This window comes from Anomaloglossus baeobatrachus, chromosome 11 (assembly GCF_048569485.1).
Source record: "Anomaloglossus baeobatrachus isolate aAnoBae1 chromosome 11, aAnoBae1.hap1, whole genome shotgun sequence".
Classification (NCBI taxonomy): Eukaryota; Metazoa; Chordata; class Amphibia; order Anura; family Aromobatidae; genus Anomaloglossus; species Anomaloglossus baeobatrachus.
In genome coordinates, this window is record NC_134363.1 from 58,815,914 (window position 1) to 58,841,768 (window position 25,855).

Below are 25,855 nucleotides of genomic sequence, written 5' to 3' on the forward strand. Positions count from 1 at the left end.
GTAGGGACCAGCGCTTTGTTTGTTTGAAAGTTTGTTTGAAAAAGTTGAAAAGTTTTGCCAAAGATAATGAAAAATGAAAAACACTGATTGAACCGAGTTTTCACCTGATTGTCAGCTGTGATTAGCAACCGGCAGGAGCCGGCACCGTTGTCCCCGTGGGGACCGTTAAAAAGTTTAAAAAATGCATGGGAACTAGCCATGGACAAGCCCGTGAACTCTGCAGGGCAACCACAAACGTTAGTGGCTTGTAAATATGTTGGGTACCGTTACCGTTTCCGCAATGCCGCCTCCGGAGAGGCAGGTTGGAGGGAGGGCCCTGAGCAGAGCAGGCCAGGGCCCAGCCACCAAAGGGACCGGTGGCTACCCTCTGGAGGGAAGGACAGATCCCGCTCGGGTGACTTGTGCTGGACTGTGGGTCAAGGGGTGCTGCCTGGGTTTTAGGGGCAGCATCAGGGCCAGGTTGCTTGGGTGGGAGAGAGCGGAAACCGTGACCGTACACCGTTGAAACGTTAAAAGTAAAATGTGCCTCCCGTCTTGGGAAGAGTTGATTGAAAATGCTTATGTTTTGTTTAACCCTGTTATCCCCTTTTTACAGAAAAATAAAACCGGTGTAGGACGGCAGCCCGCGGACGGTCTGCATTTTGCTAAGGGGGAATGTGTCGCCCTGGGCAAGCCAGGGGACACAGATAACAACACCACTACACCCCACACTCCAGGTAGGCACACCTGCTAACCAGAAATCCTTGTTGCCTCCCTCCAGGAGTCTGTGATGCACACCAGGGGGTGGGCCAGGCGGTTGGCTCCGCCCACCAAGGAGCTCACAACTCTGGAGGCAGGAAGTTACCAGGCAGTTTAGCCCGGGCAGGGCAAGAGTGCAGTTTAGCCCAGGCAGGGCAAGAGTGCAGAACTGTCAGGGAAATGAAGAGTGAACAGCAGAGTAGCCCAGGCAGGGGCTAGAGTAACCAACCAGAAGAGAAAGTGAAGGAAAGGAAAGTGGAAAAGGAGGAAAGCAAGAAGTGGTGACAGAGCGGAGAGAAGGAGAAGCCTGAGAGCCCAGCTGTGTGTAGGGCTAGAACAGCAAGGTCAGCGACGGCGGTGACTGTCCGGAGGGGGACCGTTTGGAAGTTCCTGGAAGGACCCCGTTGGCTGTGTGCCCGGTGGTCTGAAGCAGTGTTCCGAAGGACAGTCAGCACCAGGGCAGGGGCCTCTCGGACCCCGGCAAGGCTAGGAGTCGCCCAATTTGCCGAATCCGTCAGTGAAGGGGACGCAGATCCCCCAGCAACAAAGTCCCGATTGACGGCAACAGCCCGACCATTACCGGGGAGACACCGCCACCGCCAAGGCACCAGTTTCCCCAGGGCCAGCGCCTGCGGGCAAAGTGTAGAGCTCCTCCGGCCCAGATTGCAGTCGGGGAGCGGGTAACCGGAGGGAATCCACCGCTACCATCAGTCAAACAGGTGCAAGGAAGAGAGACGTCACCGTCACCTACCGGGAGTGCAGGTGCAACCGTCTGTGGGACCGTCCTACCAGCCGTTGGTTTACCGTACAAACTGTGTCCGTGTCTCAGGCTGAGTGAGTACCACAGTGCCGCAAGGCACAGCGCTGCCCCCGCGTCCCTGCGCCCTCCAGGCCCTACACTTCACATCTCTTCACCGGGCCCCGGGATCACCAACCCCTACCCACGGAGGGGCAACACAACACCTGGCTGCTCCCATCACCATCCCCGGGACCCCCACACTGAGCAGCGGTGGTGCCATCACCACAACCGTGGGTGGCGTCACGAACTATAATCCCAACAAACACCCCCCTTTTCACTCACGGGCGAGGAGTGTCGCTCGAGACACCCCGGGATCCGGCCCGCAGCTCGAGCCACCAGGAGCAACTGCCGGACCCGAGCAGAAGGGGTGAGCGCGGTGTGCTGACACCCTCCTCCCCGCCCGCGACACGTCCTGCACCCAGGCTTCAGAAGAAGGAGGACAAAGATGGCCGAAAGAGGAGCTACCGATACTGGAGAACGGAGACACCCATTCGACCAGTCTGTACCGCAGTGCCCTGCCCTTTAGGCGAGTATTATAAAGTGATTTTTATGTTCTACACAGCAGCCTGGGCTCTTATATACAGTATGTTAGAATGCTGTATATATAGTATATGCTGTATATTATAGTCACCAAATCTGGTGACAGTTTCCTTTAAAGAAGCACTCCGGTCATTTTTTCTCCTAAACCTGTGTACATGTTAGTGTAGTGTAAGGTCTGTGATAATTCACTCACCGATCGCTGTTTTCTCATGTCCCCGTCTCCATGATGACTTCACACCCACAGCTCCTCTCTGCAGACTTCCCTCTTCTCCGGTGTTCTGCAGCACATCTCACCCTTCTGCAGCACATCTCACCATGGTGCCCTGAAAAATAAGAATGTCATTATAATGTTCCTGAGTAACAATAACCAAAAATGCTGTGCCCTAAATAAGCCCTATGCTGTGGACTGAAAAAAAAATAACTACTTCTCACTGTGCTCCCCGCAAAAGAATAGACTGCTGAGACCAGATTACCCTCAACCAAAAACCCTCCCATGTCCGATTAACCACTCTGAGACAAGTTAACCAAAATACAAACTTTATTAGGAGAGCTTTATAAAATTGGTAAACATCTCTCATCTTTTGTTGTGGATGGAGGTCGGTCACAGCACAATTAACCATTATAAATAACCACTTTCAAAACGAAACTTTGTGCCAGGCCGGACTTCCGGCGCACTTTAGCCTTCGTAATTGAACTGTGTTCCTTGAAACCGCTGTGACTGTAAAAGAATAACCAAAAACTAGGGAGGGAGGGTGGGACAGCACCGTCCGGATCTCACAAGGTGAGGAGAGACCGGATCCCGGAAAAGAGGGAATATTTATAGGGGGGAAGAAAGGGATTATGGGAACATTCCCATTGGACAAACCCTTTGGAAGGGGAGGAGGGAGAATCGGACATGAGAGGGGGACTTAACCCCTTACTACCCGGGCACAGCAGTCAGGGTGCATTCAGTAAAACACTGACATGCCCCTGAAGACTGCTGAGACCAGATTACCCTCAACCAAAAACCCTCCCATGTCCGATTAACCACTCTGAGACAAGTTAACCAAAATACAAACTTTATTAGGAGAGCTTTATAAAATTGGTAAACATCTCTCATCTTTTGTTGTGGATGGAGGTCGGTCACAGCACAATTAACCATTATAAATAACCACTTTCAAAACGAAACTTTGTGCCAGGCCGGACTTCCGGCGCACTTTAGCCTTCGTAATTGAACTGTGTTCCTTGAAACCGCCACGGAGGAGCAGAGGCCCTAGACTGTGCTCCGACCCCCACCCATAATGAACAAGGCCTGCTCAATACCGTCTTGCAGGCCTGATAAAAATATGTCCAGGCCAATATTATTCAAATGAACGCCATCGTTCAACATCAGGGAGGAATTGTCCCCTTCCAATTGCCAGTGTCTAACGACGATCCCTGCCTTAAAGCGGACAAAACGTGAAATACGTGAGTTGAGTGTCCGCCTCGAACGCTCCAGAGCTGCAGCTCCTTCGGCCCCTCGCCAGACAGGCCGGGAAATGACCTCGGACCAAACAAGGACAAGTTCAGGAAAAAAGGCATGAAACTTGTCCACGTCAGACCTCATTGTGGTGATAAGCTCCGCCAAACGGCGGGCACCGAGGTCATTTCCCCCGGCGTGAATGACGAGGACCACCGGAGTTAAAGCAGACCTCGCAATTTCCACAACCTCCGGTATAACTTGAGGCCATATGAGACCCCTGACGCCTCTCCAATTGACTTCGAAGCCCCGAAAGCCAAGGGCACGTCCTCCAGGTCGATTCTCAGCCCGCTGTCCTGCCCAGAAAATATAGGAGTGTCCCAATAACCAAATGACCGGTTTGGCAGCTCCTAAAAGAAGAAAACTGTCAGTGACACATGTACAAGAAGGCAAACCTGTGCAAAAGAAAATTGATTAAAGAAGCAGTAATTCTGGTCTAATATATCTCGCAAAACACGCAGAACGCCACCGGCCTATGCGCTGTATGACTTCATTAGGCAATCCCGCCCGGGCGGCCTCAGTCGCCGCCCCAATCCGAAAGGAGTGAGTACCAAATTCGCCGGCGGGCAAACCCAGGAACCGCAAACATTTTCGAAAAACGGCTAAAAATTGGAATCTCGTCAGGGGGGAACCATCTTCATGGACCAGGAAGGAAGAACTACCATGGCGCAAAGCGATATAGTTAAGGGTCAATGTAACAGGGCATACCGGACCATGAATAGCAAACAAAGATATCCAGCAGCCATTTCCGGTTTGATCGGTTTTAGATTTCCGAATTCTAATCCGTAAACCCCCATTACACAATGCGATGTCGTCGTGCCGAAGGCCCCCATGAGTGCCTCTGGCAGGAGAAACCAACTCACTAATGCGCAATGCGCCAAAAAAGGCAATAGCAAAAGAGGCGGAAAAGAGGGCAGACTCGAAAGGAGGAGGACAAACAGCGGAGATATGTCCGATGATACGAGAAAGAAGGCTAAAGGAAACCGGCCTTCTACACTCCCTTATGGGCTGCCCCCTACCCCACCCCTTAACTGCTTGCTGAACTATAAAAAACGTAGTAACGTCCGACCAACCTCGGAGTTTGAAATGAAAAGCAAGCCCAGACAATCGGTTCCGCGCTACCGCGCAGGAAGCACCTTTTTTATACAGATGGTATAGATACCGGCAGGTAACGTCCAGTCTAGCCGAATCAGAGGTAGAAACCGGATAATTAGCTGCAAAAATTAGCCATTCATCCCATGCCTTACCGTAAGCCAGCCAAGTCCTCGGGGCCAGTGAAGACGTCACCAAAGGCATCAGCTGCATTCCAGCAGGTCCCATATGCTGGGTGGACACGACATTCCCTCTGGTTGTGCCCGAGGACACAGCTGCCGAAATTTCTGAAATTGAAAACGGGAAAGTGAGTCAGCGATAGCGTTGCACCTGCCAGGAACATGGCGAGCCCTGAACCACATATTGAGCTCGAGGCACTGCAGCACAAAAAATCTAAGTAACTTTAAGACTGGCAAAGAGGATGAAGTCAGATGGTTTATCGCGTGCACAACAGACATATTATCAGTCCAGAATAAAATTCGTTTATTTCTGAAGGCTGGCCCCCAGATCACAACAGCTGTTACTATGGGGAACAATTCAAGGAGGGTCAGGTTGGACACAAAACCTCTGTCGTGCCAAGATTGGGGCCATTGCTCAGCACACCATTGCTCGCCAAAAATAACGCCAAAACCCAACGATCCCGATGCATCGGAAAAAAGTGATATTTCTTCATTGGAAAGAAAGTTATCCTGAAAACAAGTTTGACCATTATACCTGGATAGAAAATCATTCCAGATAAACAAATCAGCTCTCAAGCAGGGGGTAATCCTGATGCGATGATGAGGAAGGCGAATGCCTTTAGTGGCAAGTGATAACCTCCGGGAAAAAACTCGGCCCATTGGCATGACACGACAGGCGAATACAAGAAGGCCCAGCAAAGATTGCATCTGACGAAGGGTCACACTACGAACCGAACAAAAACCCATAATCAGAGAGCGCAGCTTTACTACCTTGTCATCCGGGAGGCGGAATAGCATTGAATTTGAATCTATTTCAATACCGAGGAAGGAAAGAACCTGGGAGGGGCCTACTGTTTTGTCCTTCGACAAAGGAACACCAAATCTGGACATCAAACTGCAAAACGAATCCAATAGAAGCTGGCAATGGGTGGAATCTTGAGGGCCAACAAAAAGAAAGTCATCAAGATAATGAATAATAGATTGGGAACCAGATTCCACCTTCACGGCCCATTCTAAAAAAGAACTGAATAGCTCAAAGTATGAGCAAGAGATTGAGCAACCCATGGGAAGGCATGTATCGTAATAATAAAAACCATCTACGAAACATCCCAACAGATGGTAGCAATCCGGGTGAACCGGGAGAAGGCGGAAAGCCGACTCAATATCTGACTTGGCCATCAAAGCCCCCGGTCCCGCTTGCCTAACTAACGCAACAGCTTTGTCGAAAGAGACATACGTGACTGACGCATCCGAATCGGGTATACCATCATTGACAGACAAACCTTTCGGATGTGAAAGGTGGTGAATTAAACGAAATTTCCCAGGCTCCTTCTTCGGGACGACCCCCAGCGGGGACACCCGTAAGTTGTAAAAAGGGGGTGATTCAAAAGGGCCCTTTAATCTGCCTTTTTCTAACTCACAGTTTATTTTATCAAGTAAAACTGCATGAAGCTCCGTCGCAGACTTTAGGTTACGGGCAAAAAGGGGGTGTCTGTTAAGTTTAAAAGGAATAAAGAAACCAAAAGAGAAGCCGAAGCGCAGCTGCGCCGCCGCATCCTTATTGGGGTACCGGTCGAGCCACGGCCCCATCTCGGCTACGCTCACCGGCGTCCCGAGTCTCAGGTGGGTTTGACGGCTTTGTTGGCAATTTCGCCGAAGGGCGAGGGCATTTTGCCGCTGCGTGGGGGCCTCCGCAAGCAGAACATTCATGTTTATACCTGCAGAGACCAAAGAATCGGCAGTGCCCTTCGTTGAATTGCCAACATGTGCCGGGTCTACGGACGGCCACTGAACTGGAACCGGCGGAGTTGCCAGGGGCCGCGGAATGAAAGGGGGCTTTAGGAGTCATCATGAAGCGCAACCAGGAATCAGTAGCTTTAACCCCCCAACCCAAGTGAGGTTGCAGGGCCAAACGACGCCTGAAATCCTCATCATAACGCCACCACGCAGATCCGCCGTGCGCTTTGTATGCATTATAAATGGAATCAACATATATAAAAAGCTCCGAACAGCGTTCGGGGTGCTTCTGACCCATTACACCTCCCAATACAAAAAAGGCTTGCAGCCAGTTATTGATAGTTTTTGCGACCCTGGGTTTTTTGTCAAAAGGACGTTCGGCGGAACGCCTCTCTTTGTCAACCGTAAATTGGTCAGTGGAAACAAGCGACCAAATGTCTATGTAATCATTAGCCCATATTTTGTTGACCGTCTCTGGGTCAAGGTGAGAGCCCAAAGGGGACATACCACAAAAGAACGTGTCCTTATGTATATCAGCCCGAGGAGGAGGCTGAAATCTCTTCTCGGGCTGATTTCCAAGTAATAGGGGGTTAACCAGTATTTTATTACCCGGGGTATTTAAATGAGCTAACAGCGCTTTTAAAGACATAGCTGTATTATCACCTCCCCAAGCCCCAGAATAGTTGTACTCACCGACCGCTGGAGCATCTGTGGGATTCACCGATACATGTGGAGCCGTTACCAAGTCGGCAGCCTGTGGTTGAACCAAATAGGGTTCGGCATCTCTCCGGCGGCTTGATGTGCGACGAGAGCGCCTACTGGAAGTAATGGAGTCGCCGGATGACTCAGCCGTGGTTGATGGCGAACGCCATCTTGATGAGCGAGACCTACGGCTTCTCCGCGATGAACGTGACCGCCGCTCAGAATAAGCTGAGCGGCGACTGCGGTCCCTACTGTACCGCCTGCGTCTATATGGGCTGCGAGAACGTGAGGAGGAGTCGGAGGCAGCGGAGCGGTTTCCGCGCCCGCGGCGTCGCCTACCGCGGGCCGTGCTTCCAGCACCCGCAGCATCCTGAACAGGGAGAACCCGTGGTAAATTCTGCAGCTCAGGGGGCACAGCCATCGCCGGTTGTACTGCGGCTGGCAATGCCATCGCCGAAGGCGCAGCCGTTTGGAACGGCAGCACCTGCGGAGCCACGGGAGGCAAAGCCATACCCACCTGAGCTGCAAAAGGCAAGGCCATCATTCCAGGGGCAGCAGGAGGCACAGCCGTCACTACGGGCGCCGCAGGAGGCAAAGCCATCACCGCAGCAGCCGCAGGAGGTAAGGCCATCACTGCAGCTGCGGCAGGTGGCAAAGCCATTCCCCCCCCCCCCCCGGGTTCATGGAATGTATTGACATTTGGGAAGGTATGATGTTGGAGGAAGCAGCAGCCCCCACCCTGCACACTTCTGAAGTAGTGCAGTGTGACAGAGAAGGGAACACAGTAGATGGTGGGGGCTGCAGACTATCAGCATGCTCCTCAGCCGATGAGGAGCTGCGGCTCTGATTACCTCCCATCCTATAAGGTGCGGGCGCTATGCAGGGAGGAGGGGTGAGCTGGTGCAGCAGGGCAGTTGTAGCAGGTGGGTTTTGGCGCGCAGGGACGTTATTTATTAAACTAAGCGGCGCCGCTTTGCCTGAGGGTGATGATAGGCTTGCGGCCGCCGCGTTCACTGCTGGGGGCGGGTGTGGGGACGCCACAGGGCGATTCGCGCGCGCCCGCCGTGCACGAGGAACGCGTGCACGCCGGGCGCGCGCGCGCGCCCGCGCGCATGCGCAGTGGGGAGCTACATGCAGGGCTGAGACGCTCCGGAGGGCGGATTGTGCGGGCAGGCCGCCCGCCGGCCGGAGCGTGCGGTTGAGCCTCAGGGGGAGGGGAACGCTGCTCACCCAATATAGCAGCAAGCCATGCATCTCCCTCCCTCCTGAGTCTGTCCCTGACAGCCTGATTGAGCAAATCGGTCATCTCTCACCGGGAAGGCTGCTGACAGCACCGTCCGGATCTCACAAGGTGAGGAGAGACCGGATCCCGGAAAAGAGGGAATATTTATAGGGGGGAAGAAAGGGATTATGGGAACATTCCCATTGGACAAACCCTTTGGAAGGGGAGGAGGGAGAATCGGACATGAGAGGGGGACTTAACCCCTTACTACCCGGGCGCAGCAGTCAGGGTGCATTCAGTAAAACACTGACATGCCCCTGAATTACTCCACAGAATCCCTCTTAATGTACATCTTCCACACTATCCTCTCCTATAAAATATTCCCACCACACCATCCCCATATAAATACACTGCCCCCTAATAAACTAAAACGCCACACTGTCCTCCCTTATAAACTATACCCACCACACCTTCTTCAATTATGAAATATGATCTGCACATTGTCCTCACATCATGCTGCCCCCTCCTCACAATGTGCCATGCATGCTGCCCCTCTCCATATGGGGCTCTCACACTGGCCTTCTCTATACTGAGCCTCCCATGCTGCCCCTTCTTAATGCGCTCTGAATGCTGTGTGCCCCTTTTTCATAATGAGACCTCCATGCTGCCCCACTCCTCATACAGAGACCACCATGCTGCCCTACTCATCATACAGAGACCACCATGCTGCCCCACTCATCGTACAAAGAACACCATGCCACCTGATGCCTAACGCTGAACCCTCCCCCACACTACCTCACATTTCATACTGTCCCCTACATTGCTGCACTCCATACTGCGCTCACCCATGCTGCCCCCTTTCCATACTGAGTCCTCACATTGCCCCTGTTCGTTATGAACCCCTATGCTGCCCCTTTTCCATAATGAGACCTCCATGCTGCCCCACTCATCATACAGAGACCACCATGCTACCTCATGCCTAATGCTGAAACCCCCCCACATTACCTCACGTTTCATACTGAGTCCCATACATTGCTCCACTCCATACTGAGCCCACCCATGCTGCCTCCTTTCCATACTGAGCCCTCACACTGCCCCTGCTCATACTGAATCCCCATGCTACCCCTTTTCCATAATGAGCTCCCAATGCTTCCTCCTCTCCATACTTAGTGAGTTGATACACGGCACTTCTGGGGTGATGCACAAGTAGGGACGAAAACGGTCTCAAGCAGATGTAGAAACTAGGCACTCAAGATCAATGTGAATAGTGTTTTTTATTGTGAAGAACTTGTAGGATAAGCATATCATTGCCACATATACAGTGGTGGGCACCACGTCATACCCAGCTACGCCGCTCGCCACGCTACTATACTTTCTGAGGAAATTTTAGCGTCACAGAAAAATATCACTAACAAAATATAAAATTTTTATTAGTACAAACTTAAAATACATATACCATATTTTTCGGACTATAAGACGCACTCCCCCCCCCTTCCCAAAATGTTGGGGGAAGGTGGGTTAGTGCGTCTTATAGTCTGAATGCAGGGCAGCGGGGAATGAGGGTGCTGTGGTGGAGCGGGTCATCGGCGGCACGAGCAGGCTGTAGCAGCGCCTGCCGTGACCACGTGGGCCCGCTCATTTCATATGCACGCCCATCCTCCCGCCCATCATCTCTCAGCGCTGAAGCTGGCGCTGACAGGTGGGCGGGATGATGGGTGGGAGATGCGCGCATAATAAACAGCCGGCCCGCGTGATCACCCCTAGCAACTACAGCCTGGAGTGATCATGTGCCGCTATATTTACTGCCCACCGAGCATCATCATCAGCGTGGGGGGACAGTGAATACGTATACTCACAGTTCCCCTGCAGCATTGTGATGTCCTCCTGTCTGCCAGCCAGCTGATCTGTGTAGAGAGCGGTGAGCACAGCGATGACATCATCGCTGTGCGCACATGGCTCCACACACATCAGTGGTCGACAGACGATGACATCGCGATGCTACAGGGAAGTGACCGGCTCCACACAGGTCAGCGGCGCTGCTGCTGACACAGAGAGGAAGAATGATCGATGCTGCAGGGACTGAGGAAAGGGGAGTAGAAATGTTTATTTTTTCTGTGCCATAGGATACAGGCCATTTAGCAGGATGGGGTATATGAGCAGGATGGGGGTATATGAGCAGGATGGGGGTATATGAGTGTACTGCCCTGAGAGGGGCTCGGCTGCTCCCTTTGCCGGGCCGAGCCGCTCGAGGTCCGGGCTCGGGTTGTCGGTGGCTCGAGCGCCTCCGGACCGGGGGCCACGTCGCTCTGTTAAGGGGAGGCAGTGGGGTGGCGTTGTGGGACGAGGTTCGCAGCCGGGGGCCGCGTTGTCGTTGGACGGGTCATGACGCCACCCACGGGTCGTGGTGACGGGATGCACCACCGCTGCGGCTGGAGTGAAGGGGGCTCCCGGGACCGGTGTTGAAGGCGTAGCTTGGATGTTAGCCCCTCAGTGGGTAGGGGCGGTGTGTCCCGGGGCCCGGTGGGACGGGCGACGGTGTTGTCGGCGTGCAAGGTGCCGTACTGCGGTGCGATGTCGTGCCCGGATGGCACTGGTGTACTCACTATTAATTCACACTCAGAGTCACTGGTAAACCAAAGTTCGGGTATGGTCGGGTCCCGCAGCCAGCTGCTTGTGTCCCTTGTGAGGCTGATGGTGGCCCCTTTCCCTTGCACCTCTTGTTGTGACTTTTGGCTTCCCTGCCTGGACAGTGGTAGCCCGCTCACCGACGTTTAGCTGCCGGAGGAGCCCTCGGTTGCCCGCAGGCGCTGGCCCATCGGGTGTTTGGCCCTTGGCGGTGACTCTCACCCGGTATCGCTGGGCTGTTGCCTTCTTTCGGGACTTTGGGTGAGGATGAACCCGTGAGGTCCAGACTGCAATCAGTTAATTTGCCTACACTCAGTGGCTTCCAAGCTAGGACGGGGTCTGAGTACCCGGTTTCTGGTGCTCTGGTAAACGGTTGACTCCCCGGTTCAGGGCCGGCGGGCTCCAACCCTGGCTCGGTCACTACGGTTCCGCCAGTCGTACACTGGTACTCCTGCAGGTGGCCACCACCGTCTGCCTACCTGACGTTACGGGGATCCCAGGCTCCAACCCGGGTCCCTGACAGCTTTTCTCCTCACACCTCCTGTCACTGTAACTCTATAACTCCAACTCTGACTAAACTCTGACTCGACTGTTTGAATTTCCTGCCCCAGGACAGTAGTCTCCTCGGTGGGCGTGTCTTTCCGCCTGACTCCGCCCACCTGGTGTGTCCCACTGGCCCTGAGGGAGGCATCAGGTCTCCCTTTCGGCTGACGGGTGTGTCCTCACAAGGGATGGGGGTGTGTGTTTGATGTTGGTGGTGTTGTTACCTGTGACCCCTGGGGTCCAGGGCGCCACATTCCCCCTTGGTTTAATGTAGACCGTCCGCGGGCTGCCTGACCAACTCCGGTTTATTTTTGTTTTCTCTTTCTGTCAAAGGTAAAACGGGAAACATTTACACTTATAATAACATTTTTACAATATATAAGATTTCTGAAGGTCTTCCCATAACAGGAGGCATTTTACTTTAACGTTGCATAACTTTATTAACGGAACGGGTTCATGTCCTTCCGCCTTTCCCACCCAAACAACCTAGCCTTGATGCTGACCCTAAAACACGGGCAGCACCACTTTTCCCCAGTCCGGAAACAGGAACATGGCCAGATCACCCAGGCGGGAACGGGTACGGTGCTGCGCACCCATCAGTTACTCAAGGGCTCCCCGGAGGATGGTCACCGGTTCCGGTGGTGACCGGGCCCCAGCCTGCTCTGCTGCGGGTCCTTCCTCCAATCTGCCTCCCCGGAGGCTAACGGAACGGGAAGGCATGGTAAGAGGGGCAGGAAGGGGCAATATTTCCAGAGCGTCACATTAGCAGGATGGGGGTTAATGAGCAGGATGGGGGTATATAGCAAGATGGTGGCTATATAGCAGAATGGGGCTATATGAGTAGGATGGGGGTATATAGCAGGATGGGGGTATCTATCAGGATGGGGGTATATAGCAGGATTGGGGTATATAGCAGGATGGGGGTATATAGCAGGATGGGGCTATAACAGGATGATGGACATATATACAAGGATGGGGATCATATACAAGGCAGGAGGATCATTACCAGGATGGGGTACCTTAGTAGAGAATTTGGGGACATTACCCCCAAAACAGTGTCAGCAGCAGATCCTCGCCCCAAAACAGTGTGTCATGACCACAGTTTTAGCTTAAAATTTTCTCTAAAACCAGGTTGCGTCCAAAAAAATACGGTACATCAACACCTTAAGGGTATCTACACAACCAGAACAATTTAATAATAGACTCCAGCTGGTTATTTAGTGGAAAAGCCAGTCATATGCCCTAAAAAAGGGTATATATGTATATCACTCCGCAAATCACCTTAGTGGTAGCTAAATATGAATAGATGTCTGATTGGAGTAGATTTAGCCAAGGTAAAACTCATATTCTATAGCTCTCTATCAGATTCTGTCAGGACAATACAGCCTAGAGATTAATACGAGAGCACATACAATATATACCTCTAAATCCAGGCCAAAAATTCACTTCTGAAGTCGTTGTGTTTTTATAATCATAAGACATACAAATGAATGTAGCGGCATATAATCACCTGTTTAGTAATATCACCCAATATCACCCGACGCGTTTCTCCTCCTACATTGGAGGTTCATCAGGGGTGTTAGTAATATGGTATGTCATGATAACACTGGTTACTAATAGAGCTGATTTCAGATCCACAGTCGTTCTCTGAGGAGAGAGGGACAGTTGATCACATTTATATACAGTGGCTGGCTTACACAGGTCCATTAATCAATCCAGTCCCTATAATATTTCTAGCTGAAAAAAATAGTGAATATATAAAGTCCCTCCCTTACTCCAGATGGCGACAAGGCTCAAAGCAAGGTAAATAATGTACATAGCAGACGTTCTTGCCGTGTGGAATGATGTGGCTCCAATGTCCCCTCACATGACCGCGGCTTCCCCATGATGAAGCATTTCCCCTTATATACGCTATCCTGATAGCAAACTCCTCCCATCCGTATTACCAGAGACAAGTAAAAAGGAAATATTCCTCGCTGTCTCAGAAGTATATTATCAATCCTCATATTTGCCTGGGCTAAAAAGCCAGCAAAAATAACAATCCCGAAAGATGTAGGGAACATGACGTACCGTATTTTTCGGACTATAAGACACACCCTGGTTTTAGAGGAGGAAAATAAAATTTGAAGCAAAAAAATGTGGTCATGACACACTTATGGAAAACAGGACTGCCGCGGAAACACCATCACATGTCTCAACACTGGCAGGAAACTAGCCAGGTCTTTCACCGGGAAGGAACAACTACCTGTTTTGCATATTTTCCCAGGGGGCCTTGTTCTAGAATCACTGCGTTGAGAAACACGGGATGGTGTCTCCGTGGTGCTGGATGTTGATCTCCCTAAGGTCACTCATCCTTGCTTATGTATGACACACTTATGGGGCGAGGATCTGCTGCTGACACTGTTAGGGGGGTAATGTCCCCAAATTCTCTACTAAGGTACCCCATCCTGATAATGATCCTCCTGCCTTGTATATGATCCCCATCCTTGTATATGTGTGTGTGTGTGTATATATATATAATATATATATATATATATATATATATAATATATATATAGTATATATATATATATATATATATATTATATATATATATATATATACAGTGCCTACAAGTAGTATTCAACCCCCTGTAGATTTAGCAGGTTTGATAAGATGCAAATAAGTTAGAGCCTGCAAACTTCAAACAAGAGCAGGATTTATTAACAGATGCATAAATCTTACAAACCAACAAGTTATGTTGCTCAGTTAAATTTTAATAAATGTTCAACATAAAAGTGTGGGTAAATTATTATTCAACCCCTAGGTTTAATATTTTGTGAAATAACCCTTGTTTGCAATTACAGCTAATAATCGTCTTTTATAAAACCTGATCAGGCCGGCACAGGTCTCTGGAGTTATCTTGGCCCACTCCTCCATGCAGATCTTCTCCAAGTTATCTAGGTTCTTTGGGTGTCTCATGTGGACTTTAATCTTGAGCTCCTTCCACAAGTTTTCAATTGGGTTAAGGTCAGGAGACTGACTAGGCCACTGCAACACCTTGATTTTTTCCCTCTTGAACCAGGCCTTGGTTTTCTTGGCTGTGTGCTTTGGGTCATTGTCTTGTTGGAAGATGAAATGACGACCCATCTTAAGATCCTTGATGGAGGAGCAGAGGTTCTTGGCCAAAATCTCCAGGTAGGCCGTGCTATCCATCTTCCCATGGATGCGGTCCAGATGGCCCGGCCCCTTGGCTGAGAAACAGCCCCACAGCATGATGCTGCCACCACCATGCTTGACTGTAGGGATAGTATTCTTGGGGTCGTATGCAGTGCCATCCAGTCTCCAAACGTCACGTGTGTGGTTGGCACCAAAGATCTCGATCTTGGTCTCATCAGACCAGAGAACCTTGAACCAGTCTGTCTCAGAGTCCTCCAAGTGATCATGAGCAAACTGTAGACGAGCCTTGACATGACGCTTTGTAAGTAAAGGTACCTTACGGGCTCGTCTGGAACGGAGACCATTGCGGTGGAGTACGTTACTTATGGTATTGACTGAAACCAATGTCCCCACTGCCATGAGATCTTCCCGGAGCTCCTTCCTTGTTGTCCTTGGGTTAGCCTTGACTCTTCGGACAAGCCTGGCCTCGGCACGGGTGGAAACTTTCAAAGGCTGTCCAGGCCGTGGAAGGCTAACAGTAGTTCCATAAGCCTTCCACTTCCAGATGATGCTCCCAACAGTGGAGACAGGTAGGCCTAACTCCTTGGAAAGGGTTTTGTACCCCTTGCCAGCCTTGTGACCCTCCACGATCTTGTCTCTGATGGCCTTGGAATGCTCCTTTGTCTTTCCCATGTTGACCAAGTATGAGTGCTGTTCACAAGTTTGGGGAGGGTCTTAATTAGTCAGAAAAGGCTGGAAAAAGAGATAATTAATCCAAACATGTGAAGCTCATTGTTCTTTGTGCCTGAAATACTTCTTAATACTTTAGGGGAACCAAACAGAATTCTGGTGTGGTTTGAAGGGTTGAATAATAAATGACCCTCTGAATAAACTTTTCACAATTTAAAAAAAATAAATAAAAAAAGAAATAACATTCTTTTTTGCTGCAGTGCATTTCACACTTCCAGGCTGATCTACAGTCCAAACCTGCTAAATCTGCAGGGGGTTGAATACTACTTGTAGGCACTGTATATATATATATATATATATATATATATATATAAAATATATACATATATGTATATATATTATATTATATTTTATATATATATATATATATATATATATATATTTTTAATTATATATATATATGTCCCTCATCCTGGTATAGCCCCCATCCTTCTATATACCCCCATTTTGGTATGTGCTCCCATCCTGCTATATACCCCATCCTGATATATGGCCGCATCCTGCTATATACCCCATCCTGGCATATGGCCACATCCTGCTGTATACCCCATCCTGGCATATGGCCACATCCTGCTATATACCCCATCCTGGCATATGGCCGCATCCTGCTATATACCCCCGTCCTGCTATATACCACATCCTGCTATATTGCCCGTATCCTGTGGCACAAAAAAAAATAAACGTTCATACTCGCCTTTCCTCACTCCACACAGCATTGCTCCTCCTCCTGTCTGTGGCGGCAGCAGCGCCGCTGACCTGTGTGGAGCCGGCCACAATCCCTGCAGCATTGCAATGTCCTGTCTGGCGGCCGCGGCTCTGTGTGGACACGTGCGCATAGCGATGACGTTATCGCTGTGTGCACCGCTAGTCTCCACACACAGCCGCAGTCGCCCGACAGGACATCGCAATGCTGCAGGGATCGTGGCCGGTGAGTATACTGATTCACTGCACCCCATGCTGATGATGACACGCGGGGGGCAGTGAATACAGCCGCACATGATCACTCCTTGCTGTAGTTGCCATGGGTGATCACGCGGTCCGACTGTTAATTATGCGCGCATCTCCTGCCCACCTGTCAGCGCCAGCTTCAGCGCTGAGGGATGATGGGTGTGCATATGAAATGAGCCGGCCAACGTGGTCACGGTAGGCGCTGCTGCAGCCTGCGCATGCCACCGATGACCCGCTCCACCGCAGCACCCTCATTCCCCGCAGCCATGCTCTACATTCAGACTATAAGACACACCCCCCACTTTCCTCCAACATTTGCAGAGAAAAAGTGCGTCCGAAAAATACGGTATTAAAACGCCGCGTGCGTTCCACTTTGGAACACACAGAAGAGGAAGTGATATCTAGGATAGGAGGCGGTTATCAAACATCAGCATGTGATACATACCACTGTGGAACGCACAGAAGAGGAAATGATGTACAGACTGGGAGGCGACTGTGTAACGTCAGAATGCCTAAGCACGCCGAGTGTCCCGCTGTGGAATGCATTACAGATGATGACGCTGCGGGTCAGGGAGTGGCCTCCAGGTATCCACCTGTCATGTGTTAAAGATGCATACATAGATGTGTATGGACAAGCACGGTCACTAATGACCCCCATGGGATCTCCTATATATATCATATAAGGAATCATACATATACATATTTTGTATTATGGTAGTCCTAAACAGCATGAGTGCATGACACTTCATCATTAATTCACTCAACAAACCATCATTATATAAAACAATGGTACAAGAGATTCATGCATAAATATTTTAATAATGATATTTCTGAAAAAATACAAGAAATACAAAAACATCAAACAGAAACATTCCTATGAGGGACGAGGATGCATTAAGATGATCTATTCAATCAATGCTGCTATATCACAAAAATCAAAATCGCAGAGTAATATATATGTATAAACGCATAGGAGCTAAACATCATAGGGTCTAATCTGCTGGAAGAAGCCCAGAGGCGAAACGATCGTCGAGGTGGAGGGACGTGTATGCTGCCAGTGATACACAAATTGTTTCCATTTTATGAAAGCACCATTTTCTTGGGCGACAGCATACTGCAATTCACAGCGGGGGGGGAGGGATGGGGGGCGGAAAGCTTGGGCCAACCTGCGATGTGGATTCCAATCCCCAGCTACCCAGTTGTACCTGGCTGGACACAAAAATTGGGCGAAGCCCAGTCGTTTTTTTTTTAATTATTTCAAGAAATAATTAAAAATAGCTTCCTTTTATTTTTGGTTCTCAGCCGGGTACAAATAGGCAGCTGGGGGTTGGAGGCAGCCCATACCTGCCTGCTGTACCTGGCTAGCATACAAAAATAAAAGGCGAAGCCCACATCATTTTTATTCTTTAGTTTTTTGGCAAAATTTTTATAAAATAAGAAAAAAAAAGGACTTCCCTGGATTTTCCATTGCCAGTGAAGGTAACACCAAGCAGTGTGTGTTAGCAGCCAGTAGCTGCTTGGGGTACCCTTAGCTAGCAATAGAAAATGCAGCGGGAGCCCACACATTTTTTTAAATAATTTTTTTAAATAACTTAAAAAAAAATGGGCTTCTCTGTATTTTTATTGCCAGCCAAGGTAAATCAGTCAGATGGGATTGGCAGCCCCTAGCCATCTGCATTATGTGCACTGAGAATCAAAAATACCGCAGCGCGCTACATCATTCTTTAAAATTATCTATTGTTATACAACTAAATATTGTGAATAAAGTATATATATATTATGTGTATATATATATATATATATATATATATATAAAATCTATCTATCTATCTATCTATCTATCTATCTATATATATACACACACACACACACAGACACACAGTACAGACCAACAGTTTGGACACACCTTATTCAAAGCGTTTTCTTTAGTTTCAAGACTGAAAAATTATAGATTCCCATTGACGGCATCAAAACTATGAATTAACACATGTGGAATGAAATAACTAAAAGGTGTGAAACTGAAAATACATCTTATATTCTAGGTTCTTCAAAGTAGCCACCTTTTGCTTTGATGACTGCTTTGCACACTCTTTGCATTCTCTTGATGAGCTTCAAGAGGTAGTCATCGGAAATGGTTCTCACTTCACAGGTGTGCACTGTCAGGTTTAATAAGGGGGATTTCTTGCCTTATAAATGTGGCTGGTACCATCAGTTGTGTTGTGCAGAAGTCTGCTGGAGACACAGCTGATAGACCTACTGAACAGACTGTTAGAATTTGTATTATAGCAAGAAAAAAGTAGCTAAGTAAAGAAAATCGAGTGGCTATCATTACTTTAAAAATTGGGAAAACTTTGAAAGTATCCCCAAGAGCAGTGGCAAAAACCATCAAACGCTACAAAGAAACTGGCTCACATGAGGACCGCCCCAGGAAAGGAAGACCAAGAGTCACCTCTGCTGCGGCGGATAAGTTTATCCGAGTCACCAGCCTCAGAAATCGCAGGTTAACAGCAGCTCAGATTAGAGACTAGGTCAATGCCACACAGAGTTCTAGCAGCAGACACATCTCTAGAACAACTGTTAAGGCTATGTGCGCATTTTCCGTTTCCACCTGCTTTTCAGCTGCTTTTTAGGTTCGTTTTGAACTGCAGCGTTTTCATGCCAAAATACATGCGTTTTGATTTTCCAGCAAAGTCTATGGAAAATTTGGATTTCTTGTCCGCACTTTGCGTTTCCAAACGCAGAGTTTAATTTGCATATTTTGTGGCAAAAACCATGCGCTCAAAGAAGCAGGAGGTCAATTGTTTTTGCCATTTTGGCTGCGTTCTACACCCATTGAAATCAATGAGTTGTAACAAATCGCTGCCAAAATGTGAAGCAGTGTGCTTGCATTGCATTATTATTGCGATCCACATGTTTTTTAAACATAACAAAAGGCAGGTCTTTCGGTCTCTCTCTCTCTCTGTCGGTCGGTCTCTCTCTCTCTCTATGTCTCTATCTCTCTCTCTGTCCATGTCAGTCTCTCCCTCCCCCCCCCCGCTCTCATACTCACCGATCCACGATCACCAGCGCGGCGCTGCACGGCGTTCTCACTGTGGCGGCTTCTTCTCTTTTGAAAAAGCAGGCAGCTCATTAATCCATCACGTATTCCCTGCTTTCCCCGCCCACCGGCACCTATGATTGGTTGCAGTAAGACACGCCCCCACGCTGAGTGACAGCTGTCTCACTGCAACCAATCACATACGCCGGTGGGCGTGTCTATATCAAGTAGTAAAAAAAAAAAAATAAATGAAAAAAAAAACCGACGTGCTGTCCCCCCCATTTGGATACCAGCCAGGGTAAAACCATACGGCTGGAGGCTGGTATTTTCAGGATGGCGAGCTCCACGGGACAGGGTTGGTGGCTGTGTGTGAACAGTCACCAATAGCTTCTCCTTCTCTTTGAATATTTGTTTGGCAGGTGGTTAGCCTCCACCAGGCCGAGCACCCTCTTTTGGTTGTTCTATCTGTAAACTGGTTTAGCCATTGGTGACTGTTCACACACAGCCACCGGCCCTGTCCACAGCCTTTTTAATCTTAGCAGCACTTGCCTGGGCCTGTCCCGCCCACAGCTGTGACTCAGTCACAGGTACGGGAATGAAAAGCACCAGGTAAGTGCTGCCTCAAGCAGTTCTGCATTTGATGTGTGAGGCCATATGGCACCCCAAACAAAATATAATATTTAGTGTAGGACTGCCCCATGGGATTTGTTGTGATGTTGGCGGGGTGGCTCAAAATATTGCAATGTTTTGCCAAAAATCTCTAATTTATCAACAAATACAGTATAGAAATCGTGCTGGCTCCTTCTTTTTGAAACAATCAGAAGAGACTGGTTTGGGCTAAAGAACACAAGGAATGGACATTACACCAGTGGAAATCTGTGCTTTGGTCTGATGAGTCCAAATTTGAGATCTTTGGATCCAACCACCGTGTCTTTGTAGAAAAGGTGAACGGATGGACTCTACATGGCTGGGGGTGCTTTGCTGGTGACACTGTTGGGGAATTATTCAAAATTGAAGGCATACTAAACCAGCATGGATACCACAGCATCTTGCTGCAGCATGCTATTCTGTCCGGTTTGCGTTTAGTTGGATCATCATTTATTTTTCAACAGGACAATGACCCCAAACACACCTCCAGGCTGTGTAAGGGCTATTTGACTAAGAAGGAGAGTGATGGGGTGCTACGCCAGATGACCTGGCCTCCACAGTCACCAGACTTGAACCCAATCGAGATGGTTTGGGGTGAGCTGGACCGCAGAGTGAAGGCAAAAGGGCCAAGAAGTGCTAAGCATCTCTGGGAACTCCTTCAAGACTGTTGGAAGACCATTTCCGGTGACTACCTCTTGAAGCTCATCAAGAAAATGCCAAGAGCGTGCAAAGCAGTAATCAAAGCAACAGGTGGCTACTTTGAAGAACCTAGAATAGAAGACATATTTTCAGTTGTTTCACACTTTTTTATTAAGTATTTCATTCCACATGTGTTAATTCATAGTTTTGATGCCTTCAATGTGAATCTACAATTTTCAGAGTCATGAAAATAAAGTAAACTATTGGAATGAGAAGGTGTATCTAAACTTTTGGTCTGTACTGTGTGTATATAAGATATATATATTGTGTGTATATAATATATATATATGAAAGAGGTAAGAGTCCCGGTGCACCACCTACTCCGCGTGTTACTACACGTTCAGCTACTTGAGCCCTACTGAGCCATGGAGGGGATCATGGTGCAGACTTGCGGTGAAGACCAAGATAAATCCAAAGGAGAAAGAAAGTCGCACTCCAGATGATCACCATATCACTCCGTCTTTATTGCAGGGGAAACATGAAGGTACAAGCGGTGGGGAGGGTGAGACAAGCCATATACACACATATACACACAGCTCTGGCAAAAATTAAGAGACCACTGCAAAATTTTCAGTTTCTCTGACTGTATGATCTGCCTCCAGGTAAGTGGGTGTGACCGGCTGAACAAGACTACGTGGCTGTCCCCTCCTGAAACAGACAATCACAGACACCCATTCTCTGTGTCGGGTCTGTGATTGCCTGACATCACAGTACTGTAAAAATAAATCATTTCAAAAAATGACGTAGCGCTCCTCAGTATTTTTGATTCTCAGCGCAGATAAAGTGGACGGCTAAGGGCTGTCACCCTCACCCCCCCGCTGACTAATTTACCTTGGCTGGCGATCAAAATAGAGGGAAGCCTGTTGCATTTTTTTTAATTTAAAAAAATAATTTAAAAAAAAAATGCCAGTCAGGTAAAGCCAGGCAGGTGGGGGCTGGGATTCTCGGCAGCTCGTAGCCACCTCTGTAAATGGCGCATTGTTTATTACGCCATTTGCAGGCACTTTATCCGGCTCGTCCAGCGGCTATGGTGGCAGGTGGCTCGCTGGGTAATAAAGGGGTTAATACCAGCTTTGTATTCTCAGATGGTACTAAGCCCGAAATTCATGGTGTCACGCCAAATTAGACATGGTCACCATGAATTTCTAGGAAACATTAAAAAAAACACAACACAGAGAAAAACTTTTTTATTAGAAATAAAACAAAAAAAACATTTAGAGACTCCATCTTTATTATTAAAAGATCCTTAGTCCGACGTAATCCACAGGGACAGCAATGTCAGCTTCATCACTGTGCACAGACAGTCTATACATAGTGAGAAGGAAATAGTCCCATGTCATCTCTGCTACTTCACTCTGCACAGACAGTGTCTATACATAGTGAGAAGCAGAGAGCCATGTCAGCTCTGCTACATCACTGTGCACAGAGCGAGATGCAGGCTGACAGTGAGGGGATGATTGCACTTACGTCTCGCATTGCATCTCCCCACTCTCAGGACAGGACAGCTGCATGGAAATAAACACCGCTGACCCGATGCTGTTGGGAGATTGTGCGCCGTGATGCGATGACACTCGCATCACGGCACACAAGGACTTTTGATAACGTCATACTCACGTGACCAGTCTGTAGCCAATGAGGTAATACAACATTCACACGTGACTGGTCACATGGGTATGATGTCAGGGAAGGTCCTGTAACTCCGTTCTGGTTACCGGGCGGCACAGCAATGATCAGAGGGACGCGGAAGCGGCGGAAGACAGAGTCTGCAGGACGTGGATGCGGGACCTGTAAGTATGATCATAATGTTTTTTTAATAATGTGTTTTTTTTACAGCCCCTGACCAGAGATGCCCAGGAAAGCTTGTGATCTGGGTCGTGTGCACAAACACCATGTGTTCAGTACGGACCCCAAACTTTACAGTTCAGGTTCGCCCATCCCTGTCATCCCTTAAGGGGTTAAAGTGACCTTCTATGGGCTTACGAAAATAAACATCCAGACAATTCCCTGCTCCCATGACTACCTTGTTTGTCACATATTGCTATCGCAGGCGGGGGCACAGACCACGGCAGGGGGGGCTACTCGAGACGCTCGGATCCAGGATCGTGGCTTGATTACCAACCAGACCCGGGCTTGTGCAGCAGCCCGTCACCCACAACTGAATAAAGGGGTTATTTACAGGGGAGAGTTTGTCAGTGACGCCACCCATGGGTTGTGGTGATTGTTGGTAACACCGCCGCTGCCTTTGTATGGCAAGCCCGGGGCGGATGGAGCGGGGCAGCAGGATTGTATACCCTCCATGGGTAGGGGAGGTGTAGTCCCGGGGCCCAAGTGTAGGTGGAGTGGAATGCTGGGGCGCAGTCTGCGGGGATGGAACGGGTGATACCGGTGTACTCACTATTTGAATAAAGTCACACAGAGTCCAGGTAGTAAAGCAAGTGCCGGATACCGGTAGCCTCTGGTGGGGTGTGCCGCACACTGGTAGACAGGACAGGGGCCCTTCCTCCTGCACTTCTGTGTTGTTGTCTTGTGTGTTGACTAGTCTGCATGAAACGGGGTAAGTCAGCTCCCGGTGTCTTTGCTGTGGGAGCTGTGGCCCGCGAGATGTGACCCTTGGGATCTTCGCAGGCACTTGCAGACACCCTTTCCCCCGCATTGGGCTTCCGTCTCGCTCTATCTGGGCTGCTAGTGGGACAAGACTTGGAATCTTGTACCCTGCTGTTTAATTGGAAAGGTGCTTGAAGCTGTCCTCGCCCTAGGGTCCAGGTACCCCGACTGTGCACGGCCTCCGGACCAGATTCCCGCTGTCGCTACCGGCGGGCTATAACCCTGCCCCGGTCCAGTTAAGGTCTCCTGCGACCGGATCTCCGTTGCCTGTGGCCTTGCTATGCCGTCTGCCACACCTAGTCAGCTTAAGTAGTCTGGTAGTCCGGGAGCTACAACCCCCGACTACCACTTCACTCCTCTCACTTCCACTGTCTAGACTCTTCTGTCTGTCTCTGTCTCTCTCACAGACAGACTCTTCCCCTCCCCTGACACCTCAGAACCCCTAGGTGGGCGTCACCATCTGCATGGCCCTGCCCACTGGTGTGTCCCTATTGTCCTGGGGGGGTGACTAGGGTTTTGTGGCTGGTGATTGTACCAGTGTGTGGTTGTGTTGGAAGGCCAAAGAGGAGGGGATCCTGCATCTGGAAGATGGATGCAGTCTCCTGTGACAACCTGATTTTGTCAGGGCGTCACATTAGCGCATCTTATTACCATAGTTAGGTGTAGTGCTGCTATAAATGGGTATTCTGATTCACTGAAGAGCTGATCTCTGGGATCACATCTGTAGGAAGTGGGGGACATGGTTTATTTCCTTGTAATATGCTATTATCAGGATACAGTATATACTTTGACCTCTATGTTTCTGTAAACTTTAAATCAGTTGCACATTGATATAAGAACAATCCAGACCCCAATCAGCTCGGAGAGCCCTCCAGTGTTTGTCCTATTTGTCCCCATATGGTAATAGTCAAATACCCCATTAAGATGTCTCCATAGAGGATCCAAGAATCAGACTGGTCATTGTGCCGATAGCTTAGCTCTGCTATAAGGTCCTTGTTACTAAAAGTCTCACACACCACTTATTCTACCGGTTTCTTGTGCAGTGGATAAACCAGATGATTTCTGCCTACTATGTACATTTTCTATACATTCTCAATTAATTTCCTCAGGTGGTCCTGGCATCAGTCCCCGGCCGAAACATCCACATGGCTGTAAAGATCATCAGCAAAGATGAGGACAACACAAAGACCATCCTGAGAGAGCGGCGGATACTCCTAGCAGCCAGAGACTGTCCATTCCTATGTCACCTGTATGCTGCACAACAGTCTCAGAAGCATGCGTATTTCATCATGGAGTATCTGTCTGGTGGCAGCCTGAAGGCTATGATTGACATGTGCGGCTACTTGAACACTGACACCATAAGGTAAGAAAGAGGACGGTATGCCAAATAAATAAAAGCTGAGGTTGGGATGTAGCTGAGACAGGGATGGAAGGGTATGTGGTCCAGGCAGGACAGAAGTGACGACGATGACATTGATACTACACTCTGCTCTCTCCATCAGATTCTACACAGCAGAGATGGTATGTGGCCTCCAGTTCCTCCATGGACACAACATCGTCCACCGGTAAGCAGCACTCTCCTCCTTCTGTCTGTCCCCTCTATATTCTTGGCTTCTCCGCCCAGTCCTTCTATGACCCATTTCACATCTCTAGAATCAATGGGAAGATTTCTCATTCTGTTTTCCTCTTCAATTGCAGAGATATAAAGCCGGAAAACATCATGTTGGATGCAGATGGCCACATCCGTATTATTAAAATAAGGGCATTGGCTTTCTCCTCCGGTCTCCACCGCTTCATTGCCAGCCTAGCCATCTTACCATACTGACAAGGAGCTCCAACTTTGAAATAGTGTCTTATCACACTGCGCGGCATATTTCACATATACTCGTCCTTATATGATATATATGGCAAACCGCATATCTGTATGATTGGCGGCTTTCACCTTGACCTTTGGTTTTCTCACGGACATTTTAGTCCCTTATTTCATTGGGCGATTTTACCCATTGCCTTAACATACCAAGCGCCCTCCGACAATTTACCCTGAGACAGTTTCTCCATCTACAGCGCCACTACATATACGTACTATGAGTTCCTCCACGATATAGAGACATACACTTACTCATATGACAAGGTGGTTTCCATAGTAGCCGCATTCTAGAGTGATCCACACCTGATAACCGAAGCCCTCCTCTTTTGGGAATTTCCATATTTCTCTGAACCGTTCTAGTCTCTAGCGTTGCTAATAGGACTCTTTTTATGATAACAACAACACGGTATCTTATGGTCCCTGATGAAGGCTTAATTTAGAGCCGAAACGTTGGACTGTCATTCATTTTCCTGTTATCATGAAAAAACT

At 48.9% G+C, this 25,855-nt stretch overlaps 2 protein-coding genes across 3 annotated transcripts in view; both read right to left on the minus strand.

Annotated features, from left to right (window-relative positions):
- LOC142256078 (protein kinase C delta type-like) overlaps nucleotides 1–25,855 on the minus strand; it is a 211,222-nt gene that overhangs the window by 92,423 nt on the left and 92,944 nt on the right. The window lies entirely within an intron of this gene.
- LOC142256094 (uncharacterized) lies at nucleotides 2,598–8,366 on the minus strand. 2 transcript variants are annotated; one of them, XM_075327616.1, is made up of 3 exons: nucleotides 7,277–8,366; nucleotides 4,823–4,954; nucleotides 2,598–3,925 (listed from the first exon to the last, which is right to left on the minus strand). In XM_075327616.1, the coding sequence occupies exons 1-3, from the start codon at nucleotides 7,944–7,946 to the stop codon at nucleotides 3,330–3,332; spliced, it is 1,398 nt and encodes a 465-aa protein (XP_075183731.1). In that variant the 5' UTR covers nucleotides 7,947–8,366; the 3' UTR covers nucleotides 2,598–3,329. The 2 variants fall into 2 exon arrangements, with proteins under 2 accessions (XP_075183731.1, XP_075183729.1); XM_075327614.1 differs by lacking the exon at nucleotides 7,277–8,366 and having other exon boundaries at nucleotides 4,823–6,692.

Coding starts and splice junctions, on each gene's coding strand:
- LOC142256094 (XM_075327614.1), bottom strand. CDS start 6,556: ATGAATGTTCTGCTTGCGGAGGCCCCCACGCAGCGGCAAAATGCCCTC.